The sequence below is a fragment of the Bombina bombina genome, chromosome 3 (genome assembly GCF_027579735.1).
Source record: "Bombina bombina isolate aBomBom1 chromosome 3, aBomBom1.pri, whole genome shotgun sequence".
Classification (NCBI taxonomy): Eukaryota; Metazoa; Chordata; class Amphibia; order Anura; family Bombinatoridae; genus Bombina; species Bombina bombina.
This window is the reverse complement of record NC_069501.1, coordinates 568,285,917-568,301,766: the sequence shown is the minus strand read 5'-3', so window position 1 is coordinate 568,301,766 and position 15,850 is coordinate 568,285,917. Positions and strand designations below refer to the sequence as shown.

Genomic DNA, 15,850 nt, shown 5'->3' with positions numbered 1-15,850 from the left:
GACTCACCGTGGTATGCCAGGATAAACAGTAAGTGTGATGGGTATAATGGCCGAGTGACTATAACTGACACCTGTGGTCTTTAACCCCCTGTGTTCCACAGAGTAGGAGATGTAAGTACAGTTTACTGCAGCACAATACAGCCCTCTTCAGCACACAATATGTTTAGTCACACAAAGATGATGTTTGGTCAATGGAATATTATCACTGTCTCTAACAGCGCACTCATGCATGGAGAGGCATTTAGGTTATATTACTTTCCTTGTGAGGGTAATTAGGTACCGTACTTTCTTCTCTTCTCTACAAGGACCATGTTTTTTAAACAGGTTATTATGTTTCACTTAGTATGAGTATACATTAAAGAGGAGTTAATTCAGTAGTAAGCTCTTTAATTCATTTGGGTATTTTATTTTTGCACAACTATCCCATGCAAATTCTGTTTCTGCAAAGGGGCACACTGCCAAGTTGATCCTCAGCTGGGCATAGCCAGTGGTTGATGGCTATGTAAGTATGCCACTACATATCATTTCACCGGCTGCGTCCCCCTCATTGCAGTTTATGAGCTTAAGTTTCAATGTGTTTTGACTCTATGCAGTGGCCAAGGGAAACTATCATACTTTTTTGCACACAACATTGGAGCCTGAAGCTCAATCTCATAAGGGCATGCAACACTGAGTTAATTTGCCTCTTTTTTTGCTCTGCCCTTTTGTCACTCCGCCCCTTTGTAGCTCCACCCTCACCCATGGCCGGTATTTTTTTTAGGAAAAGGTGGCAACCCTAAGGACAGTAAATTGAGCTTCCCAGGTTTTCAACATGCTGAGCAACTCATTGATCCTGGACCTACTGGTTTGGGGTTCTCCTGTTTTGCACCCTAGCTGGGCAGGTGGTCAAGACCATAGCTGCAGGCTGTTAAGGAGGTTTGAGTGACGGTCATTACGGTCAGGGTGACATCTCCAGTCTCGTAGCTAGGGGGTACTCTGTCTGGTGGGTGAGAACTCCCTATGTCATCATCTTGCATTGAGCTGAGCTACGCATTTTGTCTGCAGCTTTGGGCCTTGTCCCCTTCTTGGCAGGGGTTCTATATACTTAGGCCCTGATTGCCGCCACTCATGTGATAATTTATTAATTGCGGTTCTCATTTCTGGTTAATAAATGTGACCCATTGGTCTTTCATCCACCTCTCGTGTTATGTGTTAATTTTTATGTGACGTTTTTAATGTTAGTCATTAAGTTAAGTTAGTTATTAAGTTATTATGCAGAGTCAGCCGCTCAGGATAATAGGGCATTTAATCCCTTAGGTATTTTTCATCAAAGGCAAACAACAAAAATAATGTATAATGCAATGATGTTTCATTTGAATTCATTTATGCCTAATTCAATTTGGAGTTTAATGAATCTTTAAATTAGACAGATGTTTAACTTGTATATGAAAGAAGAGAATGGTTCAATAGGTTATGAAGTGTTTCCAGTATAAAGACTTTGATGGTTGTCTCCCTTTACCTAGTAGCAAAGCTGCAGGTTGCTATGGTACTGACAGGGCTAATTACCTCTCTGCTGTTCCTCAGAAATAAAGCTCCTTACCGTGCAGGATAGATGTTCTACTAGCAGCTGGCTCTGTTTTCCAGTTCACATCACCATTAGGACAAAGAGAATATTGACACCACTCCAGAACATAGCCCTTTGCTAAGCCTTGCTGATCCCACTCCACATGAAGGCTGTGATTACTGTGAGGAGAGGTCTGGATCCAGGAAGCTGAAGGACCTACGATTACAATGAATTTGTTAAATTTATAGTTCTTGTTCTTACAGTACTGAAACTCATACATGTTTAAGTTTTACCTCCTAATCCTATTCTTTGGTTAAACCTTAGTTTATTTAAAAGCAACTTTCTAATTTACTCCTATGATCACATTGTCTTCATTCACTTGGTATCTTTATTTGAAAAGCAAGAATGTAAGCTTAGATGCCGTCCCATTTTTGGTGAACAACCTGGATTGTTCTTGCTGATTGGTGGATAAATTCACCCACCAATAAACAAATGATGTCCAGGGTTCTTAACCAAAAATTGGCTGGCTCCCAAGCTTTAAATTCCTGCTTTTTAAATAAAGATAGCAAGAGAACAAAGAAAAATTGATAATAGGAGTAAATTAGAAAGTTGCTTAAAATTTTTGCTTTATCTGAATCATGAAAGACAAAATTTGGGTTCAGTGTCCCTTTAATACTTGGCTTTTATATATAGGTAACCAGCCAGAATTTTATTTTACTTAAAGAGACAATAAAGCCAAAATTAAATGTTCACGATTCAGATAAAGCATGTAATTTTAACCATCTTTCCAACTGACTTCTATTGTTTAATGTGTTTTGTTCTTTTTATATCCTTTGTTTAAAATCATACCTACATAGGCTCAGGAGCAGCAAAGCACTACTCAGAGCTAGCTGCTAATTGGTGGCTGCATATATATGCCACTTGTCATTGGTTTACTTGAAATGTTCAGCAAGCTACCAGTAGTGCATGGCTGCTCATTCAACAAAGGATACCAAGAGAATAGAAGATAATTTTATAATATAAGTACAATGGAAAATTGTTTCAAATTGTTCTGATTAATGGAAGAAAAAAATTGGGTTTCATGTCCCTTTAATAAACACATCGAATTACATATTTTTTGTCTCTATGTAATTTGATGTGTTTATTAAAGGGATATAAAACCCAATTTTTTTTTATTTTATGATTCAGATAGAGCATGCGATTTTGAACAATTTTCCGATTTACTTTTATTATCTAATTTGTTTTGTTCTCTAGGTATCCTTTGTTGAAAAGGATACTTAGGAAGGCTCAGGAGCTACTGATTGGTGGCTACTCATATATATGTATCTTATTAGGGATGGGCGAATGTGGTGAAAATGCAATTCACTTGGTAGAACGAAGTGAAGTGAAGTGCGGACATTTGTTTTGGACAATCGAATGCTGATAAGAAAGAAAACCATCTAAAATTTGGTAATCGAATGTTACTTTTGTTTTTGAATGTTCATAATTAGATTGAATATTCACATAAAAATTTGAATAAAACATTCAATTTAACAAACACTCAAAATGTGAAACGAACGAACAAATGTGTTAAAATTTCTTTTCATTTTTCAAATGTTGCAAAACATTCGCCCATTTCTATACTTCATACTGGCTCACTCAATGTGGTCATTTAGCTCCCAGTAATGCATTGCTGCTTCTTCAACAAACGATACCAAGCTAATTAGATAATAGAAATCAATTAAAAAAATTTAAAATAGTATTCTCTATATGAATCTGAATTGTGAAATAAAAATGTTGCGTTTAATGTCCCTTTAATAGTATAATCATACACTCATATTACAAAAATTATTTTATATAACTGTAGATCATTTACAATTTTAGTAGAGGCAAAAATAATTGAAAATAACATATGTAAATATAAAACAAAGCATAAAAATATATAATTCTAGAAACGGGGATCAGGGGCCATTCTGAGATGCTTATTACCATGGGATAAACTTCCATTAGAGGTGGTGATAACAAACACTGCGTGGGACATGAAGAATGCCTGGGATAAGCATAAGGCTATCCTACAAACTAAGGGCTAGATTACAAGTAGAGCAATAGTTTGCGCTACCGCGTTAACCCGATACACTTCAGCTTTTTGCACAAGTTGGGTAGCACTCGTATTACAAGTTAAAAGTAAAAAGTTTTTGCTCGCACGCTAATCCGATGTGTGAAAAAAGATGAACTTCGAATATCGTGACCTCGTTAACATATTCCCCATAGACTTCCCCTATGTGAAGAACATTGGAATGTGAAATATTTACAGTATATAGACAGTTAAACACTTTATTAAATATGAATATTGCATAAATATGTTTTTTCATATTTTCAGCTACTTGACAGCAAAGGGCTCCAATGCACTTATATATATATGTCTACATATGTATTTATGTGTTTATATGTGTGTATATATGTCTACATATGTATTTATGTGTTTATATGTGTGTATATATGTCTGCATATGTATTTATGTGTTTATATGTGTGTATATATGTCTACATATGTATTTATGTGTTTATATGTGTGTATATATGTCTACATATGTATTTATGTGTTTATATGTGTGTATATATGTCTACATATGTATTTATGTGTTTATATGTGTGTATATATGTCTACATATGTATTTATGTGTTTATATGTGTGTATATATGTCTGTAAATATCTATATACACATAGAAATACATACATACATGTGGCAGAGCTTAGGCAAGCAGGCAAATGGTCGCAAGGTAGATCAGCTCCGTAACAACGAACGGACCATTTCGCTTACGGAGGTAGCAAGTACAGCCTATGAGTGCACTCAATAGAGCAGTCAAAAATCTACACTTGTGGAATATAAAAGTTTCCACATTCCTTAATGGAATATCCTATAAAGCAGCAACACTCACTGTATACGAAAATCAACCATTTTCCTGATTTCATTTAATGTTTCCACAGGCATAACAGCTATAGCACTCTGCATTTTCCCTAGCTCCCAAATGAATCTGCATATATGAGACTTAAAGGCCAATTTATCATAGGTCTTGCGGACCTGATCTGACAGTGCGGATCAGGTCTACAAGACCTCGCTGAATGTGGAGAGCAATACGCTCTCTGTATTCAGCATTGCACCAGCAGCTCACAAGAGCTGCTGGTGCAACGCCGCCCCCTGCAGACTCGCGGCCAATCGGCCGCCAGCAGGGAGGGGTCAATCAACCCGATCGTACTCAATCGGGTTGAATTGTGGCAATTCCTGTCAGCCTGCTCAGAGCAGGCGGACAGGGTTATGGAGCAGTAGTCTTTAGACCGCTGCTTAATAACTGCTGTTTCTGGCGAGTCTGAAGACTCGCCAGAAACACGGGCCCTCAAGCTCCATACAGAGCTTGATAAATGGGCCTCTTACTATTTCTGTCTAGATACAGCTACTGTGGAAAAGCTCCTTCCTATCTCATGACACAATGAGATTTTCTTCTGAATGTACCTTACCCAACCTTTGTTTTTTATGGGATGTCTTCCTCTATTTTGAGGGAATAACAACTGCCTGATTTTCTACACCTGGCCAACATAATTTTTTTATTGTACAAGGCAAGTATCACACTTAAAGGGATACTAAATCCAAAAAGTTTCTTTCATGATTTACATAGAGCATGCAATTTTAATTGTAATGTTTCTTCGTTCTCTTGCTATCTTTATTTAAATAGAAGGATTATAAAGTTTAGGAGCCAGCCCATTTTCGGTTCAGAACCTGGGTTATCCTTGCTTATTGGTTTGTAGCCACCGATAAGCAAGCCCTATCCAGGGTTCTAAAATGGGACGTCTCCTAAGCTTTGCATTGCTGCTTTTTAAATAAAGATAGCAAGAGAATGAAAAAAAAATAGGAGTAAATTAGAAATTTGCTTAAATTGCATGCTCTCTGTGAATAATGAAAGCAAAAATTTGGGTTTAGAATAAAGCTATATGAAGATGATGTCCTATTTTATATAACCAGACCCCTAATCACTATCCTTCATATACTACAACTTTAGGAATTTAGAAAGGTCTCACATTTCCTAATAAACAAAAATAAGTCTGAAATCTTAAATATTAACCTCCCACATATAGAGGAACAACGAGTTAGGCAAATGTGTCCATTTAGGTGGCAACCACACTCACTATAATATTTAGCAATTTTCTTAGCTCCTACAATAGAAGAAATGTTCTCCACTAATTATAAAACACTCCAATCTCCCATAATTTCAGATCTATCTTCATGGACATGACAACAAATCTCCTGGCTAGGTAGCATCAACGTTTTTAAGATGAACATTCTGCCAAAACTTTTATATCTATTCCAAACCCTCCCTATCCCAAGTACTTATATAACCTCCCTACAATTTTTTATTTATTAATTTGGAACAATAATAGAGCAAGGATTAACAAGAAAATGATTCACCTCCCATTAAACACTGATGGTTTTGGGGTCCAATAGCCACTTAAATACAGAAAAGCGATATACTTGCAATGAATAATTCACTGACTCTGAAGCTAAAATCTGGGTACAACTACAACACAACATAGCACAGATCCCCTCCCAGGTTTCATCTGCTGGACCCCTAAGGAAAGAGACAAGTTCCTTAAAAATGTCTTGCAAATTATGAAAGAAACATTTGCTGTCTAGGATAAGATTTTAATAGATCACCCACATATCGCCTCCAAAATATCACGTCTCACCCCATTTGTATATAACAAGGAATATACGCCTGGCCTAACATATACTAGTAAACTTCTCAGTTCCTCTCATAGAACTCTAATGATTTGTCATTTTGGAAACGGTCAAAAACTAGCTACGATAGCAGACCTACTGGAGAAGGGTTTCCTAGCTTTCAATAATTGGTTGATATACAGACAATACTACTCTTATATAATAACTCATCCCAGGAAACGGAATATGCTACGCTCTCTAATGACCTTTGAATTTCTGTATAGAAAATCCACCCCCACAATTAATGTCCTCTCCCTTTCCTATGCTCTTCTTACAACAGACTATCTATCCCTGGACATAACCCGTACTCTATCGACAAATGGAATTCGGAATTAGGGATAGATATTTCTTATGCTGACTCGCTTCATAATTTTTCTAATGTTAAGAAATCCTCCATATCATATAGATTACAATTATATTTGAAAATTTTACAGATGTGATACCTAACACCTGCACGGCGTAAAAAAATATATAAGCTAAGTACTGAACAGTGTTGGAGATGAGGAAAACCTATTGGACATATGACTCATATTTGGTGGTAATGCTCTAAATTGGTGCCTATATGGTTAGATGCCTCAAATAAAGCAAGTAAACTATTTGGGATCCCCATTCCCCATGTTTGTGGCTTCTAAAAAATGTACAACACCAAAGAAAAAACAATTGAATGTAGTCAGTAATAGTTTTAAAATTCTTATAGCAAGAAATTGGAAATCCGATAATGTCCTAACCCTTGCACAGTGGCTGCAGAAATGTAACCACACAATACATAGAAATGCCACTTTATGAAACCTAAAGGGGCATTGTACACTGGATTTTTCTTTGCATAAATGTTTTGTAGATGATCCATGTATATAGCCCATCTGGGGGTGTTTTTGTAACAATGTATAGTTTTGCTTATTTTTAAATAACATTGTGCTGATTTTTAGACTCCTAAACAAGCCCCATAGGCCTCTAGTTATGAAAGTCTTGCAGACCTGATCCGACAGTGCGGATCAGGTCCGCCAGACTTCGCTGAATATGGTGAGCAATACGCAATACGCCGCTCCCTGCAGACTCGGTGCCAATAGGTCACCAGCAGGGGGGTGTCAATGAACCCGATCGTACTCGATCGGGTTGTATTGTTGCGATGTCTGTCCGCCTGCTCAGGTTATGGAGTCTTTGTGACCGCTGCTTCATAACTGCTGTTTCTAGCGAGTCTGAAGACTCGCCAGAAACACGGGGCATCAAGCTCCATACGGAGCTTGATACATATGCCCCATTGTGTCAGATGTAGACTTCAGTCTACAGACTCCTTGTTTTGTGATGAGTCTTTTCATATGCAAGAGAGGGAGTGTCTGCCTGTTACTGCTTTCCCCGCCCCTTTCAGTGGATGTTCTAGCCTAACCTAATGAACAGTGCTAAACTGGAAGTTTTTAAATACGTTTTTAAAAGGTTTTTTTTGTTTTTTTTAAAGGTTTTATACTCATTAGTATCTGTGCATATTCGTCTTTATAGTAGTGTCTATTACATGCAGTTATATGAAAATTGGTGTATACTGTCCCTTTGAATGCCCTGACATGTATGTTCAAATGAAAACTTTTTGGGAAGCATATCTTACAGAGAAATTTAACATATTGCACTCTTGGATGGTAGTACAGCAAAGTTATCTATTTATTTTATTCTTGAATTGGGTACTGACTATGATTACATAGATGTTTACACTTAGAAGCCATACTTCCTCATCCCTTAAAGGGACATTATACACTAGATTTTTCTTTGCATAAATGTTTTGTAGATGATCCATTTATATAGCCCATACAGTTTTTTTTTTTTTTTTAAATAATTTATAGTTTTCCTTTTTTTTTTTTTTTTTTTTTAAATAACATTGAGCTGATTTTCAGACTCCTAACCAAGCCCCAAAGTTTTAGGAGAATACTGATGTATACCTACTCCAGCTTGCTCCTGTTTGTGTAAAGAGTCTTTTCATATGCAGAGGAAGGTGGAGGAGGGAGTGTCTGCTATTTCCCACTTGCACTGGGTGTTCCTGATAACCTAATCAACAGTGCTAAACTGGGAGCTTCTAAGTAAGTTTTTAAACAGTTTTATACTGGATTTTTATATCAGTATCTGTGCATATTATTCCTTATAGTAGTGTATATCACATGCAGTTATATGAAAATTTGTGTATACTGTCCCTTAAATGCAGTTGTTTGCTATATGGTTGGTGCCAAAGTAAAGGTTTCTACAGTTTTCTACGGAATTACTTATGCCTGATAAACTTTAAAACAAATGAGATGTTTGTTACCATACACATTGTAACAGAAAAGTTCTGTTTTCATTTTCCTCAATTTTCTTCACTGTTACTGAAAATGTAACCAGTTAATTAACTATGTACATCTATTTGTGTTCGGTAAACTGATGGTTTCAATAAAATATAAATAAATAAAAAATAAATACATATGTACACACATTTATATGTATGTATTTCTATGTTAAAGGAATACTAAACCCAAATTGTATTCTTTCATGATTGAGAAAGAATATGCAATTATAATTTACTCCTATTACCAATTTTTCTTCATTCTCTTGCTATCTTTGTTTAAAACCAGGAATGTAAAGCTTAGGAGCCAGCCAATTTTAGGTTCAGCACCCTGGATAGCGCTTGCCTTATGGTGGCTACATTTAGAAAACCAATACGCAAACGTAACCCAGATTTGAACCAAAAATGGGCCAGCTCCTAAGCTTTACATTCATGTTTTTTAAAATAAATATAGCAAGAGAACAAAGAAAAAATTATAATAGGAGTAAATTAGAAAGTTGCTTAAAATTTCATGCTCTGAGGCCTATTCATGAAATGTCTGTCCGACAGTGCGGATCAGGTCCGACAGACATCACTGAAAGCGGAGAGCAATACGCTCTCCGTATTCAGCATTGCACCAGCAGCTCTTGTGAGCTGCTGGTGCAACGCCACCCCCTGCAGACTCATGACCAATCGTCCGCCAGCAAGGGGGTGTCAATCAACCCGATCGTACTCAATCGGGTTGAATTCTGGCGATTCCTGTCCGCCTCATCAGAGCAGGCAGACAGTGTTATGGAGCAGCGGTCTTTAGACCGCCGCTTCATAACTGCTGTTTTGGGCGAGCCTGCAGGCTCGCCAGAAACACAGGCCCACAAGCTCCGTTCAGAGCTTGATAGATAGGCCCCTCTATCTGAATCATCAAAGAAAAAAAAATTGGGTTTAGTGTCCCTTTAAAGCCCTTTTGGAGTCCTTTTTTTCCTAACACCTGAGACATCATATCTTTGAGCCTTTATAACTTTTTTTATAATCATTTTTATCAGACAGTGTTATTTTAAGTACCAGTTAACCAGAGCTCTGAGGTTGCGATATCCTGGCTTACGTAAAATTAAATTGCTCTCAAGCGACCCGTTTACTTTCAACTTGCAATAACGTTCTACTTACAATGCGCGCAAAGTGTCGCGTTAAACCCTTTATCGTTCTCATGCAAGTTAGCACACCACTCGTAAACTAGCCTTAAATAAGCTTACACTTTTAGGACATTTTGGACAAACTGGTTCTTATCTACCATCAAAATCTGTTTTTATGTTTCTACAGATGTTAAGAAATCTCTACTTACCATTTTTGTCAAAGAAGAAAACCTTTGTTTCAGGGGATTGTCCAGCCTTGTTGTGAGCCCAAACAGAAGCCCCTCTCACCCCTAAGGGCAAGGGAAAGCTGCAGCTAAGAGATGTTGTATTGCACACTACAATATCATCACCTTGAAATTCAACAATCTTTACAATATACCAGATTTGGCTGGTGTAGGCGTTTTGTCTTTTCATTGCCTGCATTCAATAAACACAAATGAAATGAAAAGCTATTTCCCTCAGGACACTACGGGGACATTAAAGTTAACTAAACATTTGATAAATCACATTACAAAAATATGCAGTGCACATTTTGTAATGGTTTTACCTTCTCTCCCTGTAATTTATCTCTGTAAACTGCTGTTTCTGCTCTAAAACAGAGAATGTAGTACAGCTAACATATTGAAATGTTTATGTGTTCATTACATTTATAAAAAGAGTATTTTAAAATGTACAGTATTTTTTCTAAAACATCTTTGTTTTCAAGCCTGTAGAGGTGTGTCTGCCTGCCAATAAAGCTTTGGGAGTAGTCCTTAGCAGACAGTAAGGAAATAATCCATTGGCATCTATTGCATGCAAACTCCCTATTAGCTTCAATATCAGTTTAAATAAATATATATATATATATATATATATATATATATATATATAAACACAGCTGGGATGTGCACTCAACATGCTACACAGTGATTGCTTATATAAATAAATTAGCTTATTTACATTTGTCCTCTGATTGGCCACAGCTAATGAAACAAAATAAACACACTAAAAAGGCTTTCAAGGTTCTATCCCTGAAGTGCTCCAAAATAGCAAAACCCTGCAAGTTTTAAAAACGTTTTTAATACTAAGAAGCCATTTACATTTTTTTATGCAGATGCAATGCAAATTATAATTGCAGATGCATAGTATGAATATATACATATACTTAAAGGGACACTAAAGCCAAAAAATTTCTTTCATGATTCAGATAGAGAATACAATTTTAAACAACATTCCAACTTACTTCTATTATCTAATTTGCTTAATTCTTTAGATATCCTTTGTTGATCAAATAGCAATGCATATGGGTGAGCCAATCACAGGAGACATCTATGTGCAGCCTCCAATCAGAAGCTACTGAGCCTATCCAGATATGCTTTAAGCAAACGATATCAAGAGAATTAAGCAAATGATACAATAGAAGTAAATTTGAAAGTTGTTTAAAATTGCATGCTCTATCTGAATCATGAAAGAAGAAATGTGGGTTTCATGTCCCTTTAAGGCTGGTAAAATTGCATAGAGGTTTAAATAGAAGGAGAGAAGTCAATAGTTAAAGGGATCTGAAACCCAAATTTTTTCTTTCATGATTCAAACAGATTTAATGTCCCTTTAAGTATAACCCACTGTGTAGTGCTTTTTGTTACAAAAATAATTCTGGCTCTTTTATATCCCTTTAAAATAAACAATATACTAAAGATAAGGGAGAGCTTTCCTACCTCTGTTTGTGCTGCCTTCCACAACAGCTGTATCTGTTCTTGCTGTCCATCTGTAGCTCGTAGTGTCTTCCACCAAATATCCAGCTTTTCTTTCACAGCTAGAATTTAAAACATAATATCTTATGACATATTGGATAAATACACACACACACCACCTCTTTAGCTGAGGATATGTAAATTGTAAGAGAGACCAACCTGATTCAGAAGTTATAAAACTGCTCTCTGCTCCCCACTCACTCCAGTATCCCCTAAGACGGCTCTTGATACAGCGGATCTGGAAATGATACTTTGAGGCAGGCAAGAGGCCACACTGAACTGACTGCATTGAGCCGTTGACCACATCCTTTGGCTGGCAAAATAAGAAGACAAAGGGTGATGTATTGACCCTGCTAGAAAGGCTTCTGTAATGTGCACAACAATAGACTAATTCAATGGATAAGTATTTGTTTTTGTGAAGGCTATGCCCCCTACTTATCAAAGCTTCAACTAATAATGAGTCAGTTTGTGCGTCAAAATACAAGCCAACTTGACACTTCTAATTTATGCAAAATGTCAACCCTATTAAAATTAATGGAAACATCAATACTCGATGGATTTAAGCTTTTTTATGACCATATTTACCTAATATATATATAATATATATCAGCAAAGTCTGTAAGGTCAGGACATAAAACATGGTTCATAATCGAGTTAAAGGTTCAGGGGTCAAATGTCAGTCAGGATTTATAGTTAGGTTCAAGGAACAAAGATCTAGGTAGACTAACAGTCCCACATTTTCCAGGACAATGGGGACACTACACCTAAATAGTAAACTTTCTATGTCCTTGGAGACAAAATAAAATAAGAAGATGTGCTCTGCTTCATGAGGTAAAACTCATCTGGGATATTACCGCTCATTCACTGCACAAACAGAATGAATAACATTGTAAGGCCTTCACATTTGTCTCACTTTAGACAAATGAATATCATTTTCCTCACTGCCTCTAAAGGTCCGTTAGACTTTTTATTTGCAATTCTGGAGCCAAAAAATAAATAAACAAATAGAAAAATGAGGTAACAAAATTAATATGAAACATATTACAAAAGTATCTACTACACTGAGGTGTCTATTTATTATATACAAAACTGTGTAGCAAATTGCACAATCAAACTTCCGACCACTATTAGCAAAAACTATGTGTGATGAGAGTGTGAGGTGATGTTACTGGATGGGGGCGTAGCTTATAGCCGTTATTAGTTTATGTCGCAGTTACTAAGTTACATGTATTGTACAAGCTGTTTACTTCTATGCTCGGAAATAAAATAGCGTTGTACCTTCTATGCTGTGTCCTGCATTTCATGACATGGTGTCAGAAGTACTTGCCTGCGCTTCTGTTTCCTGAGTAATGACAATGTCGAAGTTTACCCCACCCCAGGCTCGCTGCACGCGATGTAACCATACCCATGATCAGAATGTTGTATGCCCCGCTAAAGATAAAAGATGTAGAAAGTGTAACCGAATGGGCAATTTTGAAGTGGCGTGTAAAACTGAGTACATTAAGGAGATGCAGGTGGATAATGACCAGGAGAGTCAAGAAGTGTCCTTTGTAGGGTCTGTTGTTCAACGGTCTGGTTCAGACAAAGATTGGCGGGTTACTCCTTACTGTAATAGGAACCAAGGTTGTCTTTGAAATTGACACGAGAGCAGACATCACTGTAATGTCCCTTGCATCATTCATAACACTGCCTCGACAGCCTCAGCTGGAGAAAGTTACAACAAAAGTTCATAGTCCTGGTGGTCGCATCGATTGTGCTGGGAAATTTCTTGCCAGCTGTGAGTACAAGCAGAGGAAATTCACCATATGGGTACATGTAATTAGAGGTCAGTGTGTTAACAACCTATTGAGCAGGAAAGCAGCCTGTAGTTTGGGCCTTGTTGCCAGAGTGAATGAGATTTTGGAAGACATGTTTGGTGAATTGGGCCTTTTGAATTGCAACCCAGTCCGAATATCACTTAAAAGTGATGCAGTCCCATACAGCATTACCACCCCTCATAGAATTCCATTCCCGCTCATGCCTCAAGTGGAGAAGGAACTTCTGCGTATGAAGAATATGGGAGATATTGAAGAGGTTGTTGAAGCAACTGGCTGGTGTGCCCCCATTGTGCCTGTTGGTAAGAAAAATGGGAAGGTACGCATCTGCGTAGACTTGAAAAGGCTGAATGAGGCAGTGAAGAGAGAGAGATATGTGCAGCTTCTGCAGACTCCCCTTTGGGATATCCTCTGCTCCTGAAATCTTTAAAAGAGAGATGAGTTCCCTCCTAAGGGACCACAAGGGCACGGCAGTCGTCATGGACGACATTTTAGTGTAAGGGTCTACATTGGAAGAACATGATCAGCGATTGAGCTGTGTGCTGCAGACCATTAGAGAGTCCGAGCTGAAAATAAATAAAAAGAAATGCCATTTCAGAAAATCTAAGTTATGTTACTTTGGGAATATCATCAATGGAGATGGCATCAAGCCGAACCCTGATAAAATCCTTGCTATTGAACAGATGATAAGTCCTTGTGATGTACACGAGCTGAGACAAATATTGGGCCTTGTGAATTATGTGGGCAGGTTCCTTCCAGATTTATCCACAGTACTGCACCCTATCACAGAGTTGTTGAAGAAAGATGTTGCCTGGGTCTGGGGTCCTTCACAGGAAGAAGCTTTTGTACAGGTCAAGTCCTTGCTGGGGTCTGTCCCAGTGTTAGGGTTCTACGACCCTTCTAATAAGACTGTGGTTAGTGCTGATGCAAGCAGTTATGGGATAGGGGTCACACTCCTGCAGCTGAATGAGAACAAACTACAGCCCATCGCCTACTGTTCCCGTACACTGACGGCTGCTGAGTCGAAATACGCCCAAATTGAAAAAGAGTGCCTGGCCGCAGTTTGGCCTGTGATCGCTTCCAGCATTACCTAGTGGGTTTAGAGAAATTTAGTCTGGAGACTGACCATAAACCACTAGTTCCTCTAATCAACTTTTATGATATTGACAAAACACCCCTAAGATGCTCAGGTTCAACATTCAGGCAGTGTATGTCCCGGGGAAACCACTGGTAGTGGCAGATATACTTTCCAGGCACCCGCTGGCTGCTGCTGAAGAATCTTCAACGGAATCAGATGTAAAAGTGTTTGTGGATTTAGTTCTGGCATCCAAATCCAATTAATCAGGAAAGCTAGAGCAAATAAGAAAGGAGACATGTTTAGATACAGACCTTCAAGAAGTTATTAAGTTGCAGCCTGGATGTCTTTAAGTTCTTACCAGTCAGAGAGGTCGCAGCTCACGGAGCTGGATTGGTTAGTGCTGTTCCAAGACCGTATTGTCATTCCTGTTAGCATGTGGCAGGAGATGTTAAGCAGGATTCATGATGGCCACCTGGGCAGTACAAAGTGCAGATAAAAGGCAACTACGGGGGTATGGTGGCCTGGGATCAGTTCCGACATTGCAAGCCACATGTCAAAATGTGCTTTTTGCCGGGAATGCTGGCCTACTCAGAGAAGGGAGCCCTTCATTTCTACCCCACTGCCTTCAGGCCCATGGCAGAAAATAGCTGCAGAATTGTGCAAACTGCATGGGAAGAAGTACCTAGTTGTGATTGACTAATATTTCAGGTATTTGGAGATTGCACCCTTGAATGAGATTACCAGTCAAGCCGTTATCACTTGTCTCAAGAGCTTGTTTGCCTGGTGGGGCATACCAATGGAGTTAGTGAGTGATAACGGAATTCAGTTTGCCTCCATGGAGTTCAGTTCTTTCTGCAGCGAATATGATTTCGTCCAAGTCCACATTTCCCCCAGGCCAATGGAATGGCTAAAAGGGCAGTTCAAACAACAAAGTTCATTTTGAAGCAATCTGAGCTGTAACTAGCTAGGGCGACTCCCATCCAAGCCACAGGTTTTAGCCCTGCACAGCTGATGCTAGGATGTCAGATTTGCACCACTCTACCCTCTGTGGGTGTTTTCTAGCCAGCCCGCTCTGTTCCTCGGGAAGAGATAAAAAGGGGCTACCGATTCTTCTACGACAGAAAACACTCTCTGAGGCCCTTCCAGGAGCAGAATGTGGGCCAAACTGTCAGAGTGAAGCTGGATGATGAAAAGAAATGGAAGACACCTGTTACGGTAATAGGACGCTCTCCAGAACCAAGGTCTTATGTAGTGCTTACTGAAGGAGAGACAGTCACGCTTCGAAATAGAAGACATCTTCAGATAAGTGCCAGAGAGTTTGAGACTGGATGCATCCGAGCCACAGCCGGTGGGATCCCATATTTTAAGAGGAGTGCCTTACCCTCAGCAAGACCACAGCTGGTATACTTCTTTGCTTCCAGCAGACTTTCAATCACCTTCTTCTGTATCAGAGGACAGTTCATGTAAAATTACCTCAAGTGGAAGAATTGTGAAACTTCCAGCCCGCTATCTGGATTAGAACTAGAGCAG

At 38.4% G+C, this 15,850-nt stretch overlaps 1 protein-coding gene across 1 annotated transcript in view; it reads right to left on the bottom strand.

Annotated features, from left to right (window-relative positions):
- Positions 1-15,850, bottom strand: part of CSF3R (colony stimulating factor 3 receptor) — a 100,866-nt gene that overhangs the window by 23,702 nt on the left and 61,314 nt on the right. Inside the window, exons 7-10 of the mRNA XM_053707125.1 lie at positions 11,588-11,741; positions 11,393-11,490; positions 9,908-10,115; positions 1,580-1,759 (exon numbers count right to left, since the gene is read on the bottom strand). Coding sequence (XP_053563100.1) covers positions 1,580-1,759; positions 9,908-10,115; positions 11,393-11,490; positions 11,588-11,741 — 640 coding nt within the window. The remainder of the gene's footprint in view (positions 1-1,579; positions 1,760-9,907; positions 10,116-11,392; positions 11,491-11,587; positions 11,742-15,850) is intronic.